Source organism: Pygocentrus nattereri, chromosome 10 (assembly GCF_015220715.1).
Source record: "Pygocentrus nattereri isolate fPygNat1 chromosome 10, fPygNat1.pri, whole genome shotgun sequence".
NCBI classification, from domain to species: Eukaryota; Metazoa; Chordata; class Actinopteri; order Characiformes; family Serrasalmidae; genus Pygocentrus; species Pygocentrus nattereri.
Genome location: NC_051220.1, coordinates 34,618,591 through 34,631,876, shown reverse-complemented (window position 1 = coordinate 34,631,876; position 13,286 = coordinate 34,618,591). Strand labels below are relative to the sequence as shown.

General features: G+C 39.2%; 1 protein-coding gene across 1 annotated transcript; it reads right to left on the bottom strand.

Moving 5' to 3' along the window:
- Positions 1-5,111: 5,111 nt before the first annotated feature.
- Positions 5,112-13,286, bottom strand: pcare1 (photoreceptor cilium actin regulator 1). The gene is made up of 2 exons (XM_017690770.2): positions 9,585-13,286; positions 5,112-5,566 (listed from the first exon to the last, which is right to left on the bottom strand). The coding sequence occupies exons 1-2, from the start codon at positions 12,935-12,937 to the stop codon at positions 5,443-5,445; spliced, it is 3,477 nt and encodes a 1,158-aa protein (XP_017546259.1). The 5' UTR covers positions 12,938-13,286; the 3' UTR covers positions 5,112-5,442.

Sequence of the window (13,286 nt, the reverse complement as noted above, 5' to 3'; positions counted from 1 at the left end):
CGAAGTAAGTTAACCTGACTGAAATGCATATTATGTGGACCTTTAAATTGCAATGCAAAGTAGTCCACTTACAATCATGTGCTTGTCCAGCATCTACAGAGAATGGATGAGTGTTGTGGCCCTGCAAACATCCCTTAATGCAGTGAGTCCCACTAGCATACTAAGATTCAGTCAAATGATTGTTCATAGCATTTTTATGAGTAATTTACTGTCCATATATTAAAATGACATGTGACAAATGCTTAAGAAAAGCAAATCATTGAAAAGCCCTCAAATGTATGGGTGAAACATGCCTGAGTGTCAAAGCACTTAATGAACAAATGAGTAAAACAAGGTCATTTTTATTTTGGCCATGTAGAAAAAAAGGCATTTCACTGAAAAAAAAAGACTTTTATTTTGAAACATACATGTCAGTAAAATGGCACAGTAGCCCATATTAATATCATGTATAACATGTATACTTTATAAATATTGGTTTAAACATTACAAACATGTTATGAAGTGTTCTTGTAAGACGTTATGAATGTGTTATGCAGACACACTTCAAGTAAAGTGTTACCAATCAGTCTGTATAATGCAATTCATTTCATTAGACTGTCAATATGCAGATAATTATGATTCTCCTACTAGAACTCTCCTACTGTTGGTTCAGAGTACAAGATCAATCATCAAAACATCAGTCTGACAAAATATGTAATAAAACTACACCAGTACACAATTAATATCATAGCACTTATAGTTTTATCTAAGCCTTAAAGGTTGAAACTGGAGTTTAGAATAGCACACAATTTCATGTCATGTCATGAATTATGTATTTACAAAAACTGCAGAATTCATATTTTCTGAGGAGACTCTGAAGCTGAGCCTTTAAAGCCACATACAGAATGGTAATGAATATGATTAAAACACTAAGCTTATTAGGATGTCATTTAATAGGAAGCATAGACCATTTAATTACATGGAAAAACAACAAAGTAAAAGAGCGTATAAAACCATGCATAATGCCTGTGATTCAGCTCATAGCATTTGTCTTTAGGAAAGAGCTCCTCTTAGTGGTCAGAGGGTCTTTCTGCAGATGTGTTTATTTACGCTTTTCTGCACAGAGCAGATCTGTTTGAATGTGTTTGTGTTGATTGTGTTTAAGCGAATTTAGTGATTCTGGGGCTTTGGGCAAAAAACTGGAATGGGGTCCCCTGAATGCACATTATTAAATTAGCTGAGGCTCTGGGCTCCCGACGTAACCATCTACTTGAATCTAGTCAATATGTCTAAAATTTCTCATTTTGACATCATTGTGAGACTTATAAGATTATTTGACTCATTTCTGAACACGTTTCTGATGATGATCTCACTATATTGACAGATATTTTTACTTATTTTAATGAAAGGGTCATTTTCCATTTGGAGTGGGAATTTAGGTGGATACATTTTCAAAAAATCTGTTTATTTTATCCCAAACTAAATGATCTTAATATGTTCATTAACACCTCCTGTAATCATATATGCAAAAAGGAGCTTAATTCCAAGCATATTTTACAGTCACTGGTTTTATATGAACATGGTGTGACACCAGTGACTGTGTCACCAGTGACATTCTGGATCATGTAAAGTGGCTGACCCATTGGTGGTCAGGTGACCTTGTGCAACTATTTAAAATCAAGAATAAAATTATATCTGGCATTATTTTTGAATTAGCCAGCCATTAAAGCACATAACGCCAGTGACAGGTTATGTACTGCCAGATAAACAAAATTATTCATAAATCAATGACATATAGTGAGCAAGTATGGACTCAACTTCTCATGCCTTGAGATGCTTCCTCTCTGATGAGTCTTAACCGAAGGAAGCAGTTTAATAGAACTGAACGTAAGAGTCCAGTGACTAAAATCTCTCTGACAATTGAATGTTTTAATAATAACTGCTAAAGCAATTTAACTACATGTATACTTTATACATATTGGGCCAAGCATGTTGGTTTTCATGGGGCATGTTGATAAGATTGTCATTCTTGTGCTGTCCATTCAGTGCACAGCAGTGTTAACCTAAATGTGACAATATTTGTATTATAGTGATGTCAGATTGACACTGATACTGTTTTACACGAGTTGTAAAATAAGATTTTGGCCATAAATACGTTCTTAGCAGAAAGGTACATGTTGTGAGGCAAAATAGTCCCTCAAAAAAGGAATTTTTTGTTTTGGCTTACCACTATTTTACCATTATCACCAACACATATATAAACTCCTATATAAGACACCTTCAGGTACACCGGTGGTTTTGAGAGTAAATAAAATGTCCATATTTGTGTCATGACCCCTGGTTCCTTTCAGCGCCATCATTCAATTTTGCTACTATTTCACAACAAACTGTTTCTCAAAGATTGCATGATGCAGAAATGTTCAAAAATGAGTGGAATTCCCTGTAATTCAGAGGATCAAGTGACATTTGATGTAAACACACACCTGTATGGCAAAGCATATCAGCATCATTCTGGAAAGTCCTCCTCAGAGACAAACCAGCTTAGACCCATAGTTTCTAATATGGGCATGATACTGACTACAGAACCACGACATGACTTTAGGAGGGAGAAGTGTGGTCTGAGAGAGGTTGGAAGGCTGGGTTACAGATAGTGGCTGTCGATAGCAAGTTCTTGATAAAACGTGCCCGTTTTTGCTGCTGCTTGTGGTGACAGAATTTCCTTGAAAACAATGGAAAATCCGGTTTGGCATCATCCGAATCTAATCTAATCTAATAATCAATCTACCATAAACATGTGAATGCAGCATAACATTACATTAGAATTTGTTCAAAATGCTCATCCTTAAAAAACTATCCAGCTTTTGATTGTTGTTTTTTTCTTTTCTGTGTATTCTAAGGCATAAAGAAGAGCATTTGTGAAGTGGATTCTGCAGCCTAGTCAAAAGTATAGGCTTATGCAGCACCAGTTTGCCAAGGCACAACTTTGAGAAGCACAATTTCACTGATGGTAAACTGTTTCATTTAATTCCTTCAGTCAATAGTCCTATAGTGGGTCTTCAACACTTCAATAATCCAAACCACAAAAGGAAGCTGTAATGTCAGAATCTCAATGAGTTTCTGTGTTCTCAGCTTTAAAGGCTTCAGTCTGACAGCTAACTTAATGTCTGTCATTACAACCTGAACACTTTGTGGCCAGTGAGGCAGCGTGAATGAAGACCCCGCCTTCTTGTTGCACAGAAACATACTTGAAAAACAACTTCACTCAGGTTCTGAGATAACGCTCCTTTCCAGATAATAGAGCCTTTGTGTGAGATCAGTTCCTGTGTAGTTTCATAAGTCATGTATTATACTGAAAGAGATTTATTTCGAACAAGGAGGAAGTTATGACTTATAGGAAATGATGATGTGGAGTGTTGGTATGGAAATTCTGAATGAAACCTGAACAATATCTTCGTTTTCATAGTACAAGCATGCAAAGTTCAACCCTCTCCGTTTGCTGATAACTCTAACTTTCATTTAGGATGGTGCAGTAGGAAGCTCTGTTGCCTCACAGCAAGAAGGGCCTAGGTTCGATTCCTGGCCAGATGTCCAGGGTCCTTTCTATGTTCTCCCGGGGGTTTCCTCCGGGTCATCCGGTTTCCTCCTACAGTCTAAGGACATGCAGGCCAATTGGACATGCTAAATTGCCCCAGGTGTGACTGTGTGAGTGAATATATGTGTCTGTCTGCCCTGCGATGGTCTGGCAACCTGTCCAGAGTGTTTCCTGCCTTCGGTTCAATGACTGCTGGGATTGGCTCCAGCTCCCCCTGCAACCCATAAAGATAAGTGGTTTTTCTAAATGCCACACAAAGTGTGATTGTCTGATGTGAAGTGAACTGCATGGTGCTCAAAACTGTGGCCAAATGTTAAGCGAAAGTCTAACTGTGAGTAGAGTCAGTAACACAACTTTTACTCGATGACTTAGAGAACATAAATTATGGCTGGCAGTTTTGAGCTGTAAACAAAAATGTTCAGTGCTTGTGGCTACCTGATACTCTCAAACTTAAACAACAGCTACAAAGCCTTTTATGTGTCCTTTAGTTAAAGGCGCGGTATATTATTTCACTTCAATGCATCTTTCAACAAATTCAGTGACTCCTCACAGCCTGCTATCCATTCTGCTCCCTGCTTTCATACTGCCACACCTTGCTTGCAGGCGATGGTAGATATGCTCTGATAAGGTTGTGGGTTGTAAAAAAAAGCAATGGCAAACCAGAATGGTACATTACATTACAAAGAGGAGGAGATTCGAAGAATAAATGTTAAGAAAGAAGTTCTTAGATCAGGCAATGGTGTTTAAACAGTGGAGAGACCCCAGCGAGTTGACAGGCAGAAGCTTCCTATTCACAATTTATTTTCTCTCTCTGAGATTTTAAACCTCAGCTCATAGAGTTGAAGGAATTGAAAGAATGAGACTCTAATAAAAATCTGACCTTTTCATTTAAAGACCTCAACACGGTCAATTTTACAGACATGCTTAAATCTGAAGTGTGACTATGAAATCTTAAAGAAGAAGAATATTTATAATACTTAAAGAAATAAAGAAATACCATTGGTTTTGGAAATATATATTTTATTCCAGGTTACAAAGCACTTTTTTTGTGTGTGTGTGTGTGTGTGTGTTTCAGGTTATCTGATGTAACTTCATCTAATAATAAACCAGCCTGTTCTGTCCTCATAGACATAAGCAAATGGAACTGCATGACCACAAGAGCACCAAATGAAGCAGGGCAATGGTTTCTTCTTTGACCTTCTTTGCCTTAAAGTGTTGGGTAAACCTTCATTAACAGACATGGTATTAAGTGTTTCACCAAACTCTTTGGACTCTAATTAATGCTTTGAAACATTGTGTGAAAGTTTCCTGCTTTCTGAAAACTGAGGGATTCAGGGGATTTCTATTAGGTAATGATACATACATAATTTAGAACTGGCTGGTTTATTTATTTTTATATTACTTATTATTAAGAAGTTATAGTTGTCTGAAACTCAGACCATATTGAAAGTCTTTTTTTATCTCATCATACTCAAGGTATTATAATAATAATAATAATAATAATAATAATAATAAATTACATAAATAAATAAACACATTGGTCATGGAAACACATTTATGTACAAGCAGAAATAAAAAAAAATAGACAATGTGCGCAGTAAAGATACATTTTGTATGGGTAAAAAGCAAAATACAGAGTAACTTAAAAAAAAGATCACACCTTCTGTTTTATGCTGCCACAAAAAATACAAAAATAAAACAGTAGAAAAAAAGGTGCAAAAATAGCTTAAATTGACAGTAGGTGGGAAGGGGTAGTCCCAGTAAAGAAGCTTTCCAGGAATTAGTCACTCTCCTGTTCCCAGTGGAAAAATGGCCTTAATCCCACCTAGGTTTGCTAATCCATAATCCTGCCCAGTCCTTCCTCAGGTCTGCTATTCACGCTGTAAGGCCTGACCAATAATGCACAGGTCTGGATGCGAGGCAGAGCGATTCGCTCCTCTGAGCTCTGTTTGCTCGCTCCATGCCTCAACCTCTGCAGCAGGACCGTCCTCCAACCTATAGCAATCAAACAACACAAGGCTATTAGCATAGAACTAGATTGGAAAAGTGGGACAGAGAGGGCTGAAGATAGTCGCTGATCAGCAATGAGTCACTGAGGTTTTATTTATGAGAGATTGGTAGTTTCACTGTAAAGTATGACCATAAACGTATGTTATTTAACAGTTAAACAAGGGAAAGTGAAACTTGGAGTTTTATCCTCAGATGACTGGACTACTGGGTGTTTTGATGAGTTTACATGGAACTAATGACGCGTCATGGTGACATGAATAACAAAGCTATGCATCACTTTAATCAGATTGCTGATGTAGGAGCACTGTTTCGTTTTCATAAAGGCAGTAGGTGGTAAGGTTTCTCCTGCCTTCCCTTAATAAACCATACATCCTTTTCCTCACCTCCAATGAAATTGTCTTTTCTTGTTTTGATCATTGCCTGTAGACGCAGATAGCCTCCCACTTCTGTTGAAAATTATCTGGGATCATCCTACACACCCCATAATCTGCTGACTACATAACAGTTGAAAAGTTTTTTTTTTTTTTTATGGTGGATAAACAAATATTATAATGATTTATATAAATAGTAAGTTGAAAAATATGCACTCTGCTTCTCTGTTTTATCATCACTCCTGTTGCTGTCCTGTCTGGGTGGTCTAGATTGACACATGTGAACAGGTTTGGCAGCATACCTCAGTAACCATGGTTTTTTATCGGAAAAGACAAGAGGAACTTACAGGCATCACCTTACATGCTGTTTGTTGACAACACCATCACCCCTGCTGTAATTGGACTACTTAGGTTACTTCACTGTACTTTAAAGCGGAATTCTATGGACTTTTTCCAGAATTTCAGCATAAATATGATGTAAAAACTTTTTTTTGTTTTATTTGGCCACCCTCCCCAAACCACACACAGTCCCTTGCTCTCCACAGAGCACAAATAAGAAACAGAGTAATAATGCCCCTTTTTTTGGCACACTATGATTATGATATGAGTATTTGGTTTAACCATTTCTTGAAGTGTGTGGAAACAGAAATCAGCTCTCAGTATAGTGCATTGAGACCCAGTTTCCAAGTTGCAGTGATCTGTAAGGAGCGTAAGCCAATGTTTCATTGAGATTTGGGTTCTGATCTCCCAGTTCAGCAGAATAACATGCTTGGCTATGTTAAGTAATATTAATGTAAAGATTTTCAGGTGGTTGTATGACAATGAAAGGAGGTCATTCAGTAGTGCCACATTGGGACAGACAGGAATGACAAGGCCTTGTATGAACTGCAGTACTGAATTGCTGAGTGCTGGTCATATATTTTGTCAGATAAGACTACAGTTGTTTTGTGTCTGATGTCCATTTTTAAAAGGGTAAAATGATCTTTTAATGCTATGTGTTTATATATATTGTGGTAACATTTTCATTTTAGCACTTAAGGCAGTGTAGTTTTAGGTAGAGGGAGGGAGTGTGGTTCCAAAAATTCAAAAAGAGTCATTTAGAGTGGTTTGATGGGAAATGCACCATGCTAGAAAAATTCACTCAGAACTGTTGACAGTGGTGGTGATAGGAACCAGACATCGGAGGAGTTTAACGCCTTTAAAAGCTCCCTCACAGAGAGTTATGGCATGAAATGCTTATGAATGTAAAGCGATGCTTGAGACAATAGTTTTAAGGTAAGGTTTTGTTGCTGTTTTCCTAAGTCCATTTATTTCAGAGAGATATATGCAAGATGTTAAGGCAGAATGGTGCCCAAAGAATATGTTTTCACATGTATTATATCACTATTACCAACATTACACATGAAACAAACTCAGCAATTATGTGCAGGTACAGTGATGGTTTTGAATAGTAAGCAGAATAGTTATGTTGTAGATTATATTATGTTGTAGACATCACAACCCCTGGTTCCCATCATTGCCACTGTAAATAAATCAGACTTAGTAAGGTTCTCCACAGGCATCATTTCACTTCAAAACACTCTGAATCACTTTTGTTTACCCCTCAGTGATTTGATTATGCAGAGACTCTAAAAAAATTCTCTAAAAAAAATTCTCAAAAGTTCTCATCAAAGGGCCCGTATCCAGTATGCTGTATTTTCTTTTTTCCCTGAATTCCTCTTATAATGTTTTTTGTAGTTGGAAACACTTTTAGGAGGCCTCTCTTTACCCGCTGGACTGAGACAGGCTATTTATAGCAATTTAGCTCCGCCCTTTCACACTGAAGTCATAAGGTATGGAGCCCCTAAGGGGCCATGGTTAAAAAAAAATTAAATAATAAAAAAAAAAAGTTAATGACATTGCATTCCCTTGCAAATAAAACGTGTTGACTCGCAAGTGTTTTGTATTCCCTCACAAAGTAAATGCTTGTCAGATAGCAAACATAGGACCAGAGGTGCCCAATGACACTGGCTACATTAGAGCTTCTTTTTAGCATAGCTAATGTTAAAAGCTGTTTTCCCAGTTTCGCCAGTCTGTGCTGAGTTTATTCAGCAATTGTTCTCCATAATAAATGCAGCTTTCACTGTACAAGGACACTCAATCTCAGTTTCATTTTGCGTCTCTAACATCAAAATTATGTTTGATTTTGAGAAGCAAAAATATGTCTTCATATTTCAATCCAAGATCAACATCAAACTCAGTGAGCTGCTGCATGTCTGAGCTTAAGCATAACGCAGTTTATGCAAGTGAATGCAAACCATTGCATGTTTTTTTTTTCTTTTTAACCACGGCCCCTTAGGGGCTCCTAATAAGGGGTGTTTCAGCCCAGAATGATTTTTAATCATTTTAGCTCATTTACATATATGTGTCTTAAAGGCACAGTAACAAAATAGGTTGAAAAATGGTCATGTAAAAGTGAATTATCATCTGTTTTTTAAGCACATAACACTACACACACATTACTAGAGGACTTCAAGGAAAAACAAATACCGAAAGATGTAGAATATGAGCCCTTTCATACTTATTCTGTTTTTTTTCCTTTTGAAATATGTTCCACTGTAGCTCCATATACTGATGAAATCTATTTCGATAGTATAAAATAATTCAACGTGATTTTTACAAGACAGTGTAATATGTAAACATTGTTAAAATTTCAAAATGCTCAATTTATCCCCTGTCATTGTAGGCACTGGACAGCTAATCAGAAAATAGATCATTTGCCTACATCATTGTTAAATGTACTGTAACGAAAATAAAAGGAATTAAAGAAATTAAGAGAGGTTGGACATTTCTCTTCACTTTAAAGGATATTTTTTTTGCTTTTTTCCTAAACCCATAGGGGTAAATGGCATTTACACAATAAACCAGTAACTGGATTTCTTAGTTAAACATCCAATATTGTGCGTAGAAAAGATCTAACTGTATTTCTAATTTTTATATTTTAGGATGGAGCAGTGATTTCAAGCATGGATGGCATTCAGCTGTAAAGATCTTTTAGAAAAAAAATGTAGAGAAATAAATTGAGTGTATTATTATAAAACCTCACAACTAATATGAATGAGTTAATGAGATCTCATTAAATGTAAACCCAGCCCTCTCTTCCACTTTTTGAGATCATTCACATTAGTGCTTCATCTCACTGCCACATAGCAATTAGTGGTGTGCTGTCATGCTCCAGGGAAGACATTGTCATGTAGAAACTTTTAAAGTCATTCTCATTGAAGGTATTATGTGCTGAAAGGCAAGTATCTGACAGCCAAATCTGTAAAACTGCAACTATATATAACGACATGACAGTTTTGCAGCATGATAACCAAACTGTACCATCATTTATCCATTAGCTTTACATAATGTAGTGCTGTTCACAAGGGTTTCAGATAAGACTGATGGGTTTACTATGCAAATGTATTAGTTACAAATTAGTTACAGACTAATCAAGTGATCAGGCTATTTGAGGGCTGCTGCAAATGAACAAAAACAAAGCATTAAGAATATGACCTGCTTTAAAGAGCTATTATAAAGAGATGAATAGAGACCTACAGTAACACATCTATGCTGCATTACAGGGGAAAACTGAAAGATACTGAACTTACCCTTGGGTACTAATTGCTGGCTCACTTCCACAACTCTGTGCAACAGATATCACTGGTACCCTACGTGGAAAGCTGAGACTGGGTCTCCTGTCAGACTGGCTACGCCGAATGAAAGGCTGGGGCCCTCGAATAGATACCGGCAGCCTGCCACGCTCACCCCAGGGGCGAGGGAGGATGCTGCTGCCAGAGGAGGCCCATGCCTGTGGGGGCTTAGGCACGGGAAAAGGCTGTGCCTCAAACAAAGATGGTGAGGCTGGACAAAATACTGAATGAGCATTGCTAAATACCCTTGAAGTAGAGTCGTCATTACTGTTCTCTTGAGACCATCGCTGCACTTTTGGCGAGGCTGGGGGAGATGGTGCCTTAAATGGGAAGGTGGTTGAAGAAAGACAGCTCGTTGAGCTTGGAGTGATCTCTTGCCGCATGACAGGAGTAGTGGGAAGTGTCCGTTGGCCAGCTGGTGGGGGAGTAGGAAGTTTGCGAAATATCGGTGGACTTGCTGAGCTGGGATGTACTGGCTGCTTTTTGAAGACAGGGGGGCTGGGCAATCTTCTCTGTAAAACAGGTGTGGAAGGTAACATGCGAGGTCTCGATACAAGTGAAATAGCAGGTGTTAAACTTCCAGCTACTGGTGTGGAGGGCACTGTTTCTGGGGTGATTTTGTCCCCGTGTTTTCTTTCAATATTGGTTTGAGAAGGACAGGATTTGATGTTGCCATTTTCAGGTGGAGGTTTCTCTGTCGGAGAGTCAATGGAATGCCTCAAGTGGATGATTTTCCGTGCCTGTTTGTAAAGAGAGGCAGCCTCCTCATTTTCCAGATCACTCTCAAGTTTGGAATCATGCTGAGAGTTTTTGACAAATGCACTGTGGAGTGCATTGTCCTGTGGAGCAGTGCGTGCAGGTGACATGCTAAGAGAGCTCTTCCGTACACTGCCTTTGCTAGGTAGTACTGTAACAGACTGCATTGAGGCACGGAGCCTTTGAGAAACGCTTGTCTTCTTTGGAAGCGTTGAGCGGCCCCTTCTGGTTACATTGTCATCTGTTTTGCTAACATCAACATTTTCAAAAGAATTATCCATGAGGACCTCTGGAGGAGGTGGTGGTAAGTTGTCTAAGTCAAGATCATCTGTCCTCTCAGAAGTTCTTGATTCCTCTTGGTTGCTGTTGTCATTTTCATTGCATGAAAACCTATCTGCACCACTCAAACCTGGAATGATGGGAACCCCACACTTCATGACCCCTTTGAGAGGTCCAAGCACCTTTGTACTTTCATGAATATGTTTACTTTCCTCCATTCCCTGACTGAATGTGTCAATCAGTCTTTTGACAGAATTCCCTCCCATTCCAAAGGGTTGTCGGGGAGACGGTGGTGGGCTTGGAGGGGGTGTTGCTTTCAGAGGACCTTTGATAGGTTTATCCTTTTTCTTTGTTTCCTTCTCCCTTTCTTTTTCATCCTCCTGCTTTCCTATGACTTCTTTTGCATTGACCGACTTTCTCAGAATATTTGAAGAAGCAAAGTTCTTGTTCAAAGGACGCAGTTGCCCAGGTGCTTTGAGTGAACCAGACTGTGTTTCTTGTCCTTGCAATGGTTTGGAAACATCTTTTCTTATGTTTCCTTCAAACCTGACCTTTCTCATTCTCTCTAACCTCTGACTCAATTCTTTTTGTGTCCTTTCTAGTTCAAACAGTGTAGGGTCTTCAGCTTTACTACGAATAGATTCTGCTGATCTTGAACGGCACTGTTTAGTGACTGTGGTCTTCTTCTTAGGTGCTCTAGATGTAGCTGTTTGTGGTCTTTTGGGGCTTTTCTCTCCCTCTTCTGTCCACTGCCTGTCACTAACCTTTGAGGTTCCAGTCTTTGTCTTTGTTCCAGAGCGCTGAGAGGGAACAAAGTGAATCCGTCCACTGATGGCATCTTTCATCTTTAATGTCATTTCTACATTTTGTGGATTCTCTATTCGCTTTGCAGGCAGGCGCCGTGGTTGCTTGCCAGGGTCAGGAGGTGAAGAACTTGATCGCTTCCTGATTATACCCTCGCAGTGCTCTTCCTCACTGGCTTCCTCATTCTCCTCTTCTTCTTCCTCTCCTTCACCATCATCCAAGGAGGCAGAGCCAAGCAAAGATTCGGTGTCTCTGTACTCTTTACCTGTAATGGTACAAGTCGAGTCTATGGAATTAAGAGAGCTACTTTTGCTCATTTTTTGGGTAAGTAGTCGTTTAGAAGTGCCCTGGTGGGTTGGTGTCGAGCTTCCAGGACTGCAAAGAATTGTGCGACTGGATACAGTTGACTCACAGCTTTCCCTACGGTGGCGTTGCCTGTCTGACCCTGCCAGTGACTCACTCTCTGCCCCAATGCCACTGTCTTCACTGAACAATGCGGAGTCCTCTGGTCCAGGTCTCCGTAGTGAGGCAGTTTCAATCCTAGTTAGCAACTGCATTAGCCTAGCCTCAGCTGCACGCTTAGTCTTCAGTTTGTCCTCCAAGACGGCAGATATAGATGAAAAATAATCCACTGCATCCTCAAGGGCAGTGTCTCCAATTCCAGTCACTGACTGCCCCACAAGACGCATCCTCTGAATGGTGTACTGAAGTAATTGTTGTAGCAAGTCAGGTGGGGGCTCAGAGGAAGAAGGCTTGCTTTTGATTGAGCTAGACGAGGAAAGATTTTTCATATTACAAGGCCAAGCCAGATGTTCACCATTCTCTTTCAAAAGCTTCTCCCCTTCTTCGACCATTTCCTCCAGTCCTCGGTTTATCTCTTCATATCGCAGGGCCATGAATGTCACCATGGGTTGCAAGGAAATTTGAGTCTGGGTTGCGTGATCAAGTAAACTCAAAAGAATTTCATATTTGGCAATACTTGGATTGAGAAAACTGTATGCTGCTTGATGGGCTTTCACAAGTGGTTCTGGAAAGTCCACCTTTTCTTCTACTGCAGATTTCTTTTCCTTCTCTTTCTTTTTGTTTGGCTTTGCACTTTTAGGACCCTTCTTTGACTTCTTTGTTCCCTTTTTCTCATCCCTCTTTTCATCTAGTTTCTCCTTTGTTTGGGATACTAAATTAATTGTAATGTCTTGAGTGCCCAGTTTTTCAGAGGTAATTGTTACTGGCTCAGCTACAGTGTGTTTTTTTCCTGAAGAGATAAAATTTGTATCTCCATGATTGTTTAGTTTCTTTTCTCCTGCTGCCTGCTGACAAGCCTCTCCATCCATCTCACCACCACCAGAGCTTCCACTCCCTCCATCATCAGACTGTGAGTCCCCTGTAGTTTCCTTGGTCCCGGGCAGCAGTGTTTTCCCTCTCCTGAATGGTCCATTTGCCAAGTTATTTCCCCTTGATGGGGAACAGCCCATTTCAAAAGCAACTTCTCGTAACAGTGTTTAAAATTGAAATATAGAATCCAATAGGAACATGAAGACAGGTTGCTTCATCTGAAATAAGAAGGGTTTAGAGCCTTACCCGACAGCTGCACATGTCATTTTCAGATGGCTAATCACAGAGTGCACTTGACAGCCTGTATGTGTTCTTGGAAATTACAGTTGAACAGAAGAAAGGTACATTCTGGAGAGTTACTAGAGACTCGAGTTGTCTTTATAATCCAAAGAAATGCTTGTAAAATGAATCAAAATGGTCTTCTTTTGTCTTGAAGTAGCAGTATCAAGCAGTGTGTACAACAAGGTGGTGTCCTTCTGCACCTTGTGG

Bases quoted from the DNA above. Each gene is read 5' to 3' on its own strand.
- pcare1 (XM_017690770.2), bottom strand. From the start codon at position 12,937: ATGGGCTGTTCCCCATCAAGGGGAAATAACTTGGCAAATGGACCATTC. The intron at 5,567-9,584 runs GTAAGTTCAGTA...TGATTGCTATAG, and splicing joins CCAGCAATTAGTACCCAAGG to GTTGGAGGACGGTCCTGCTG.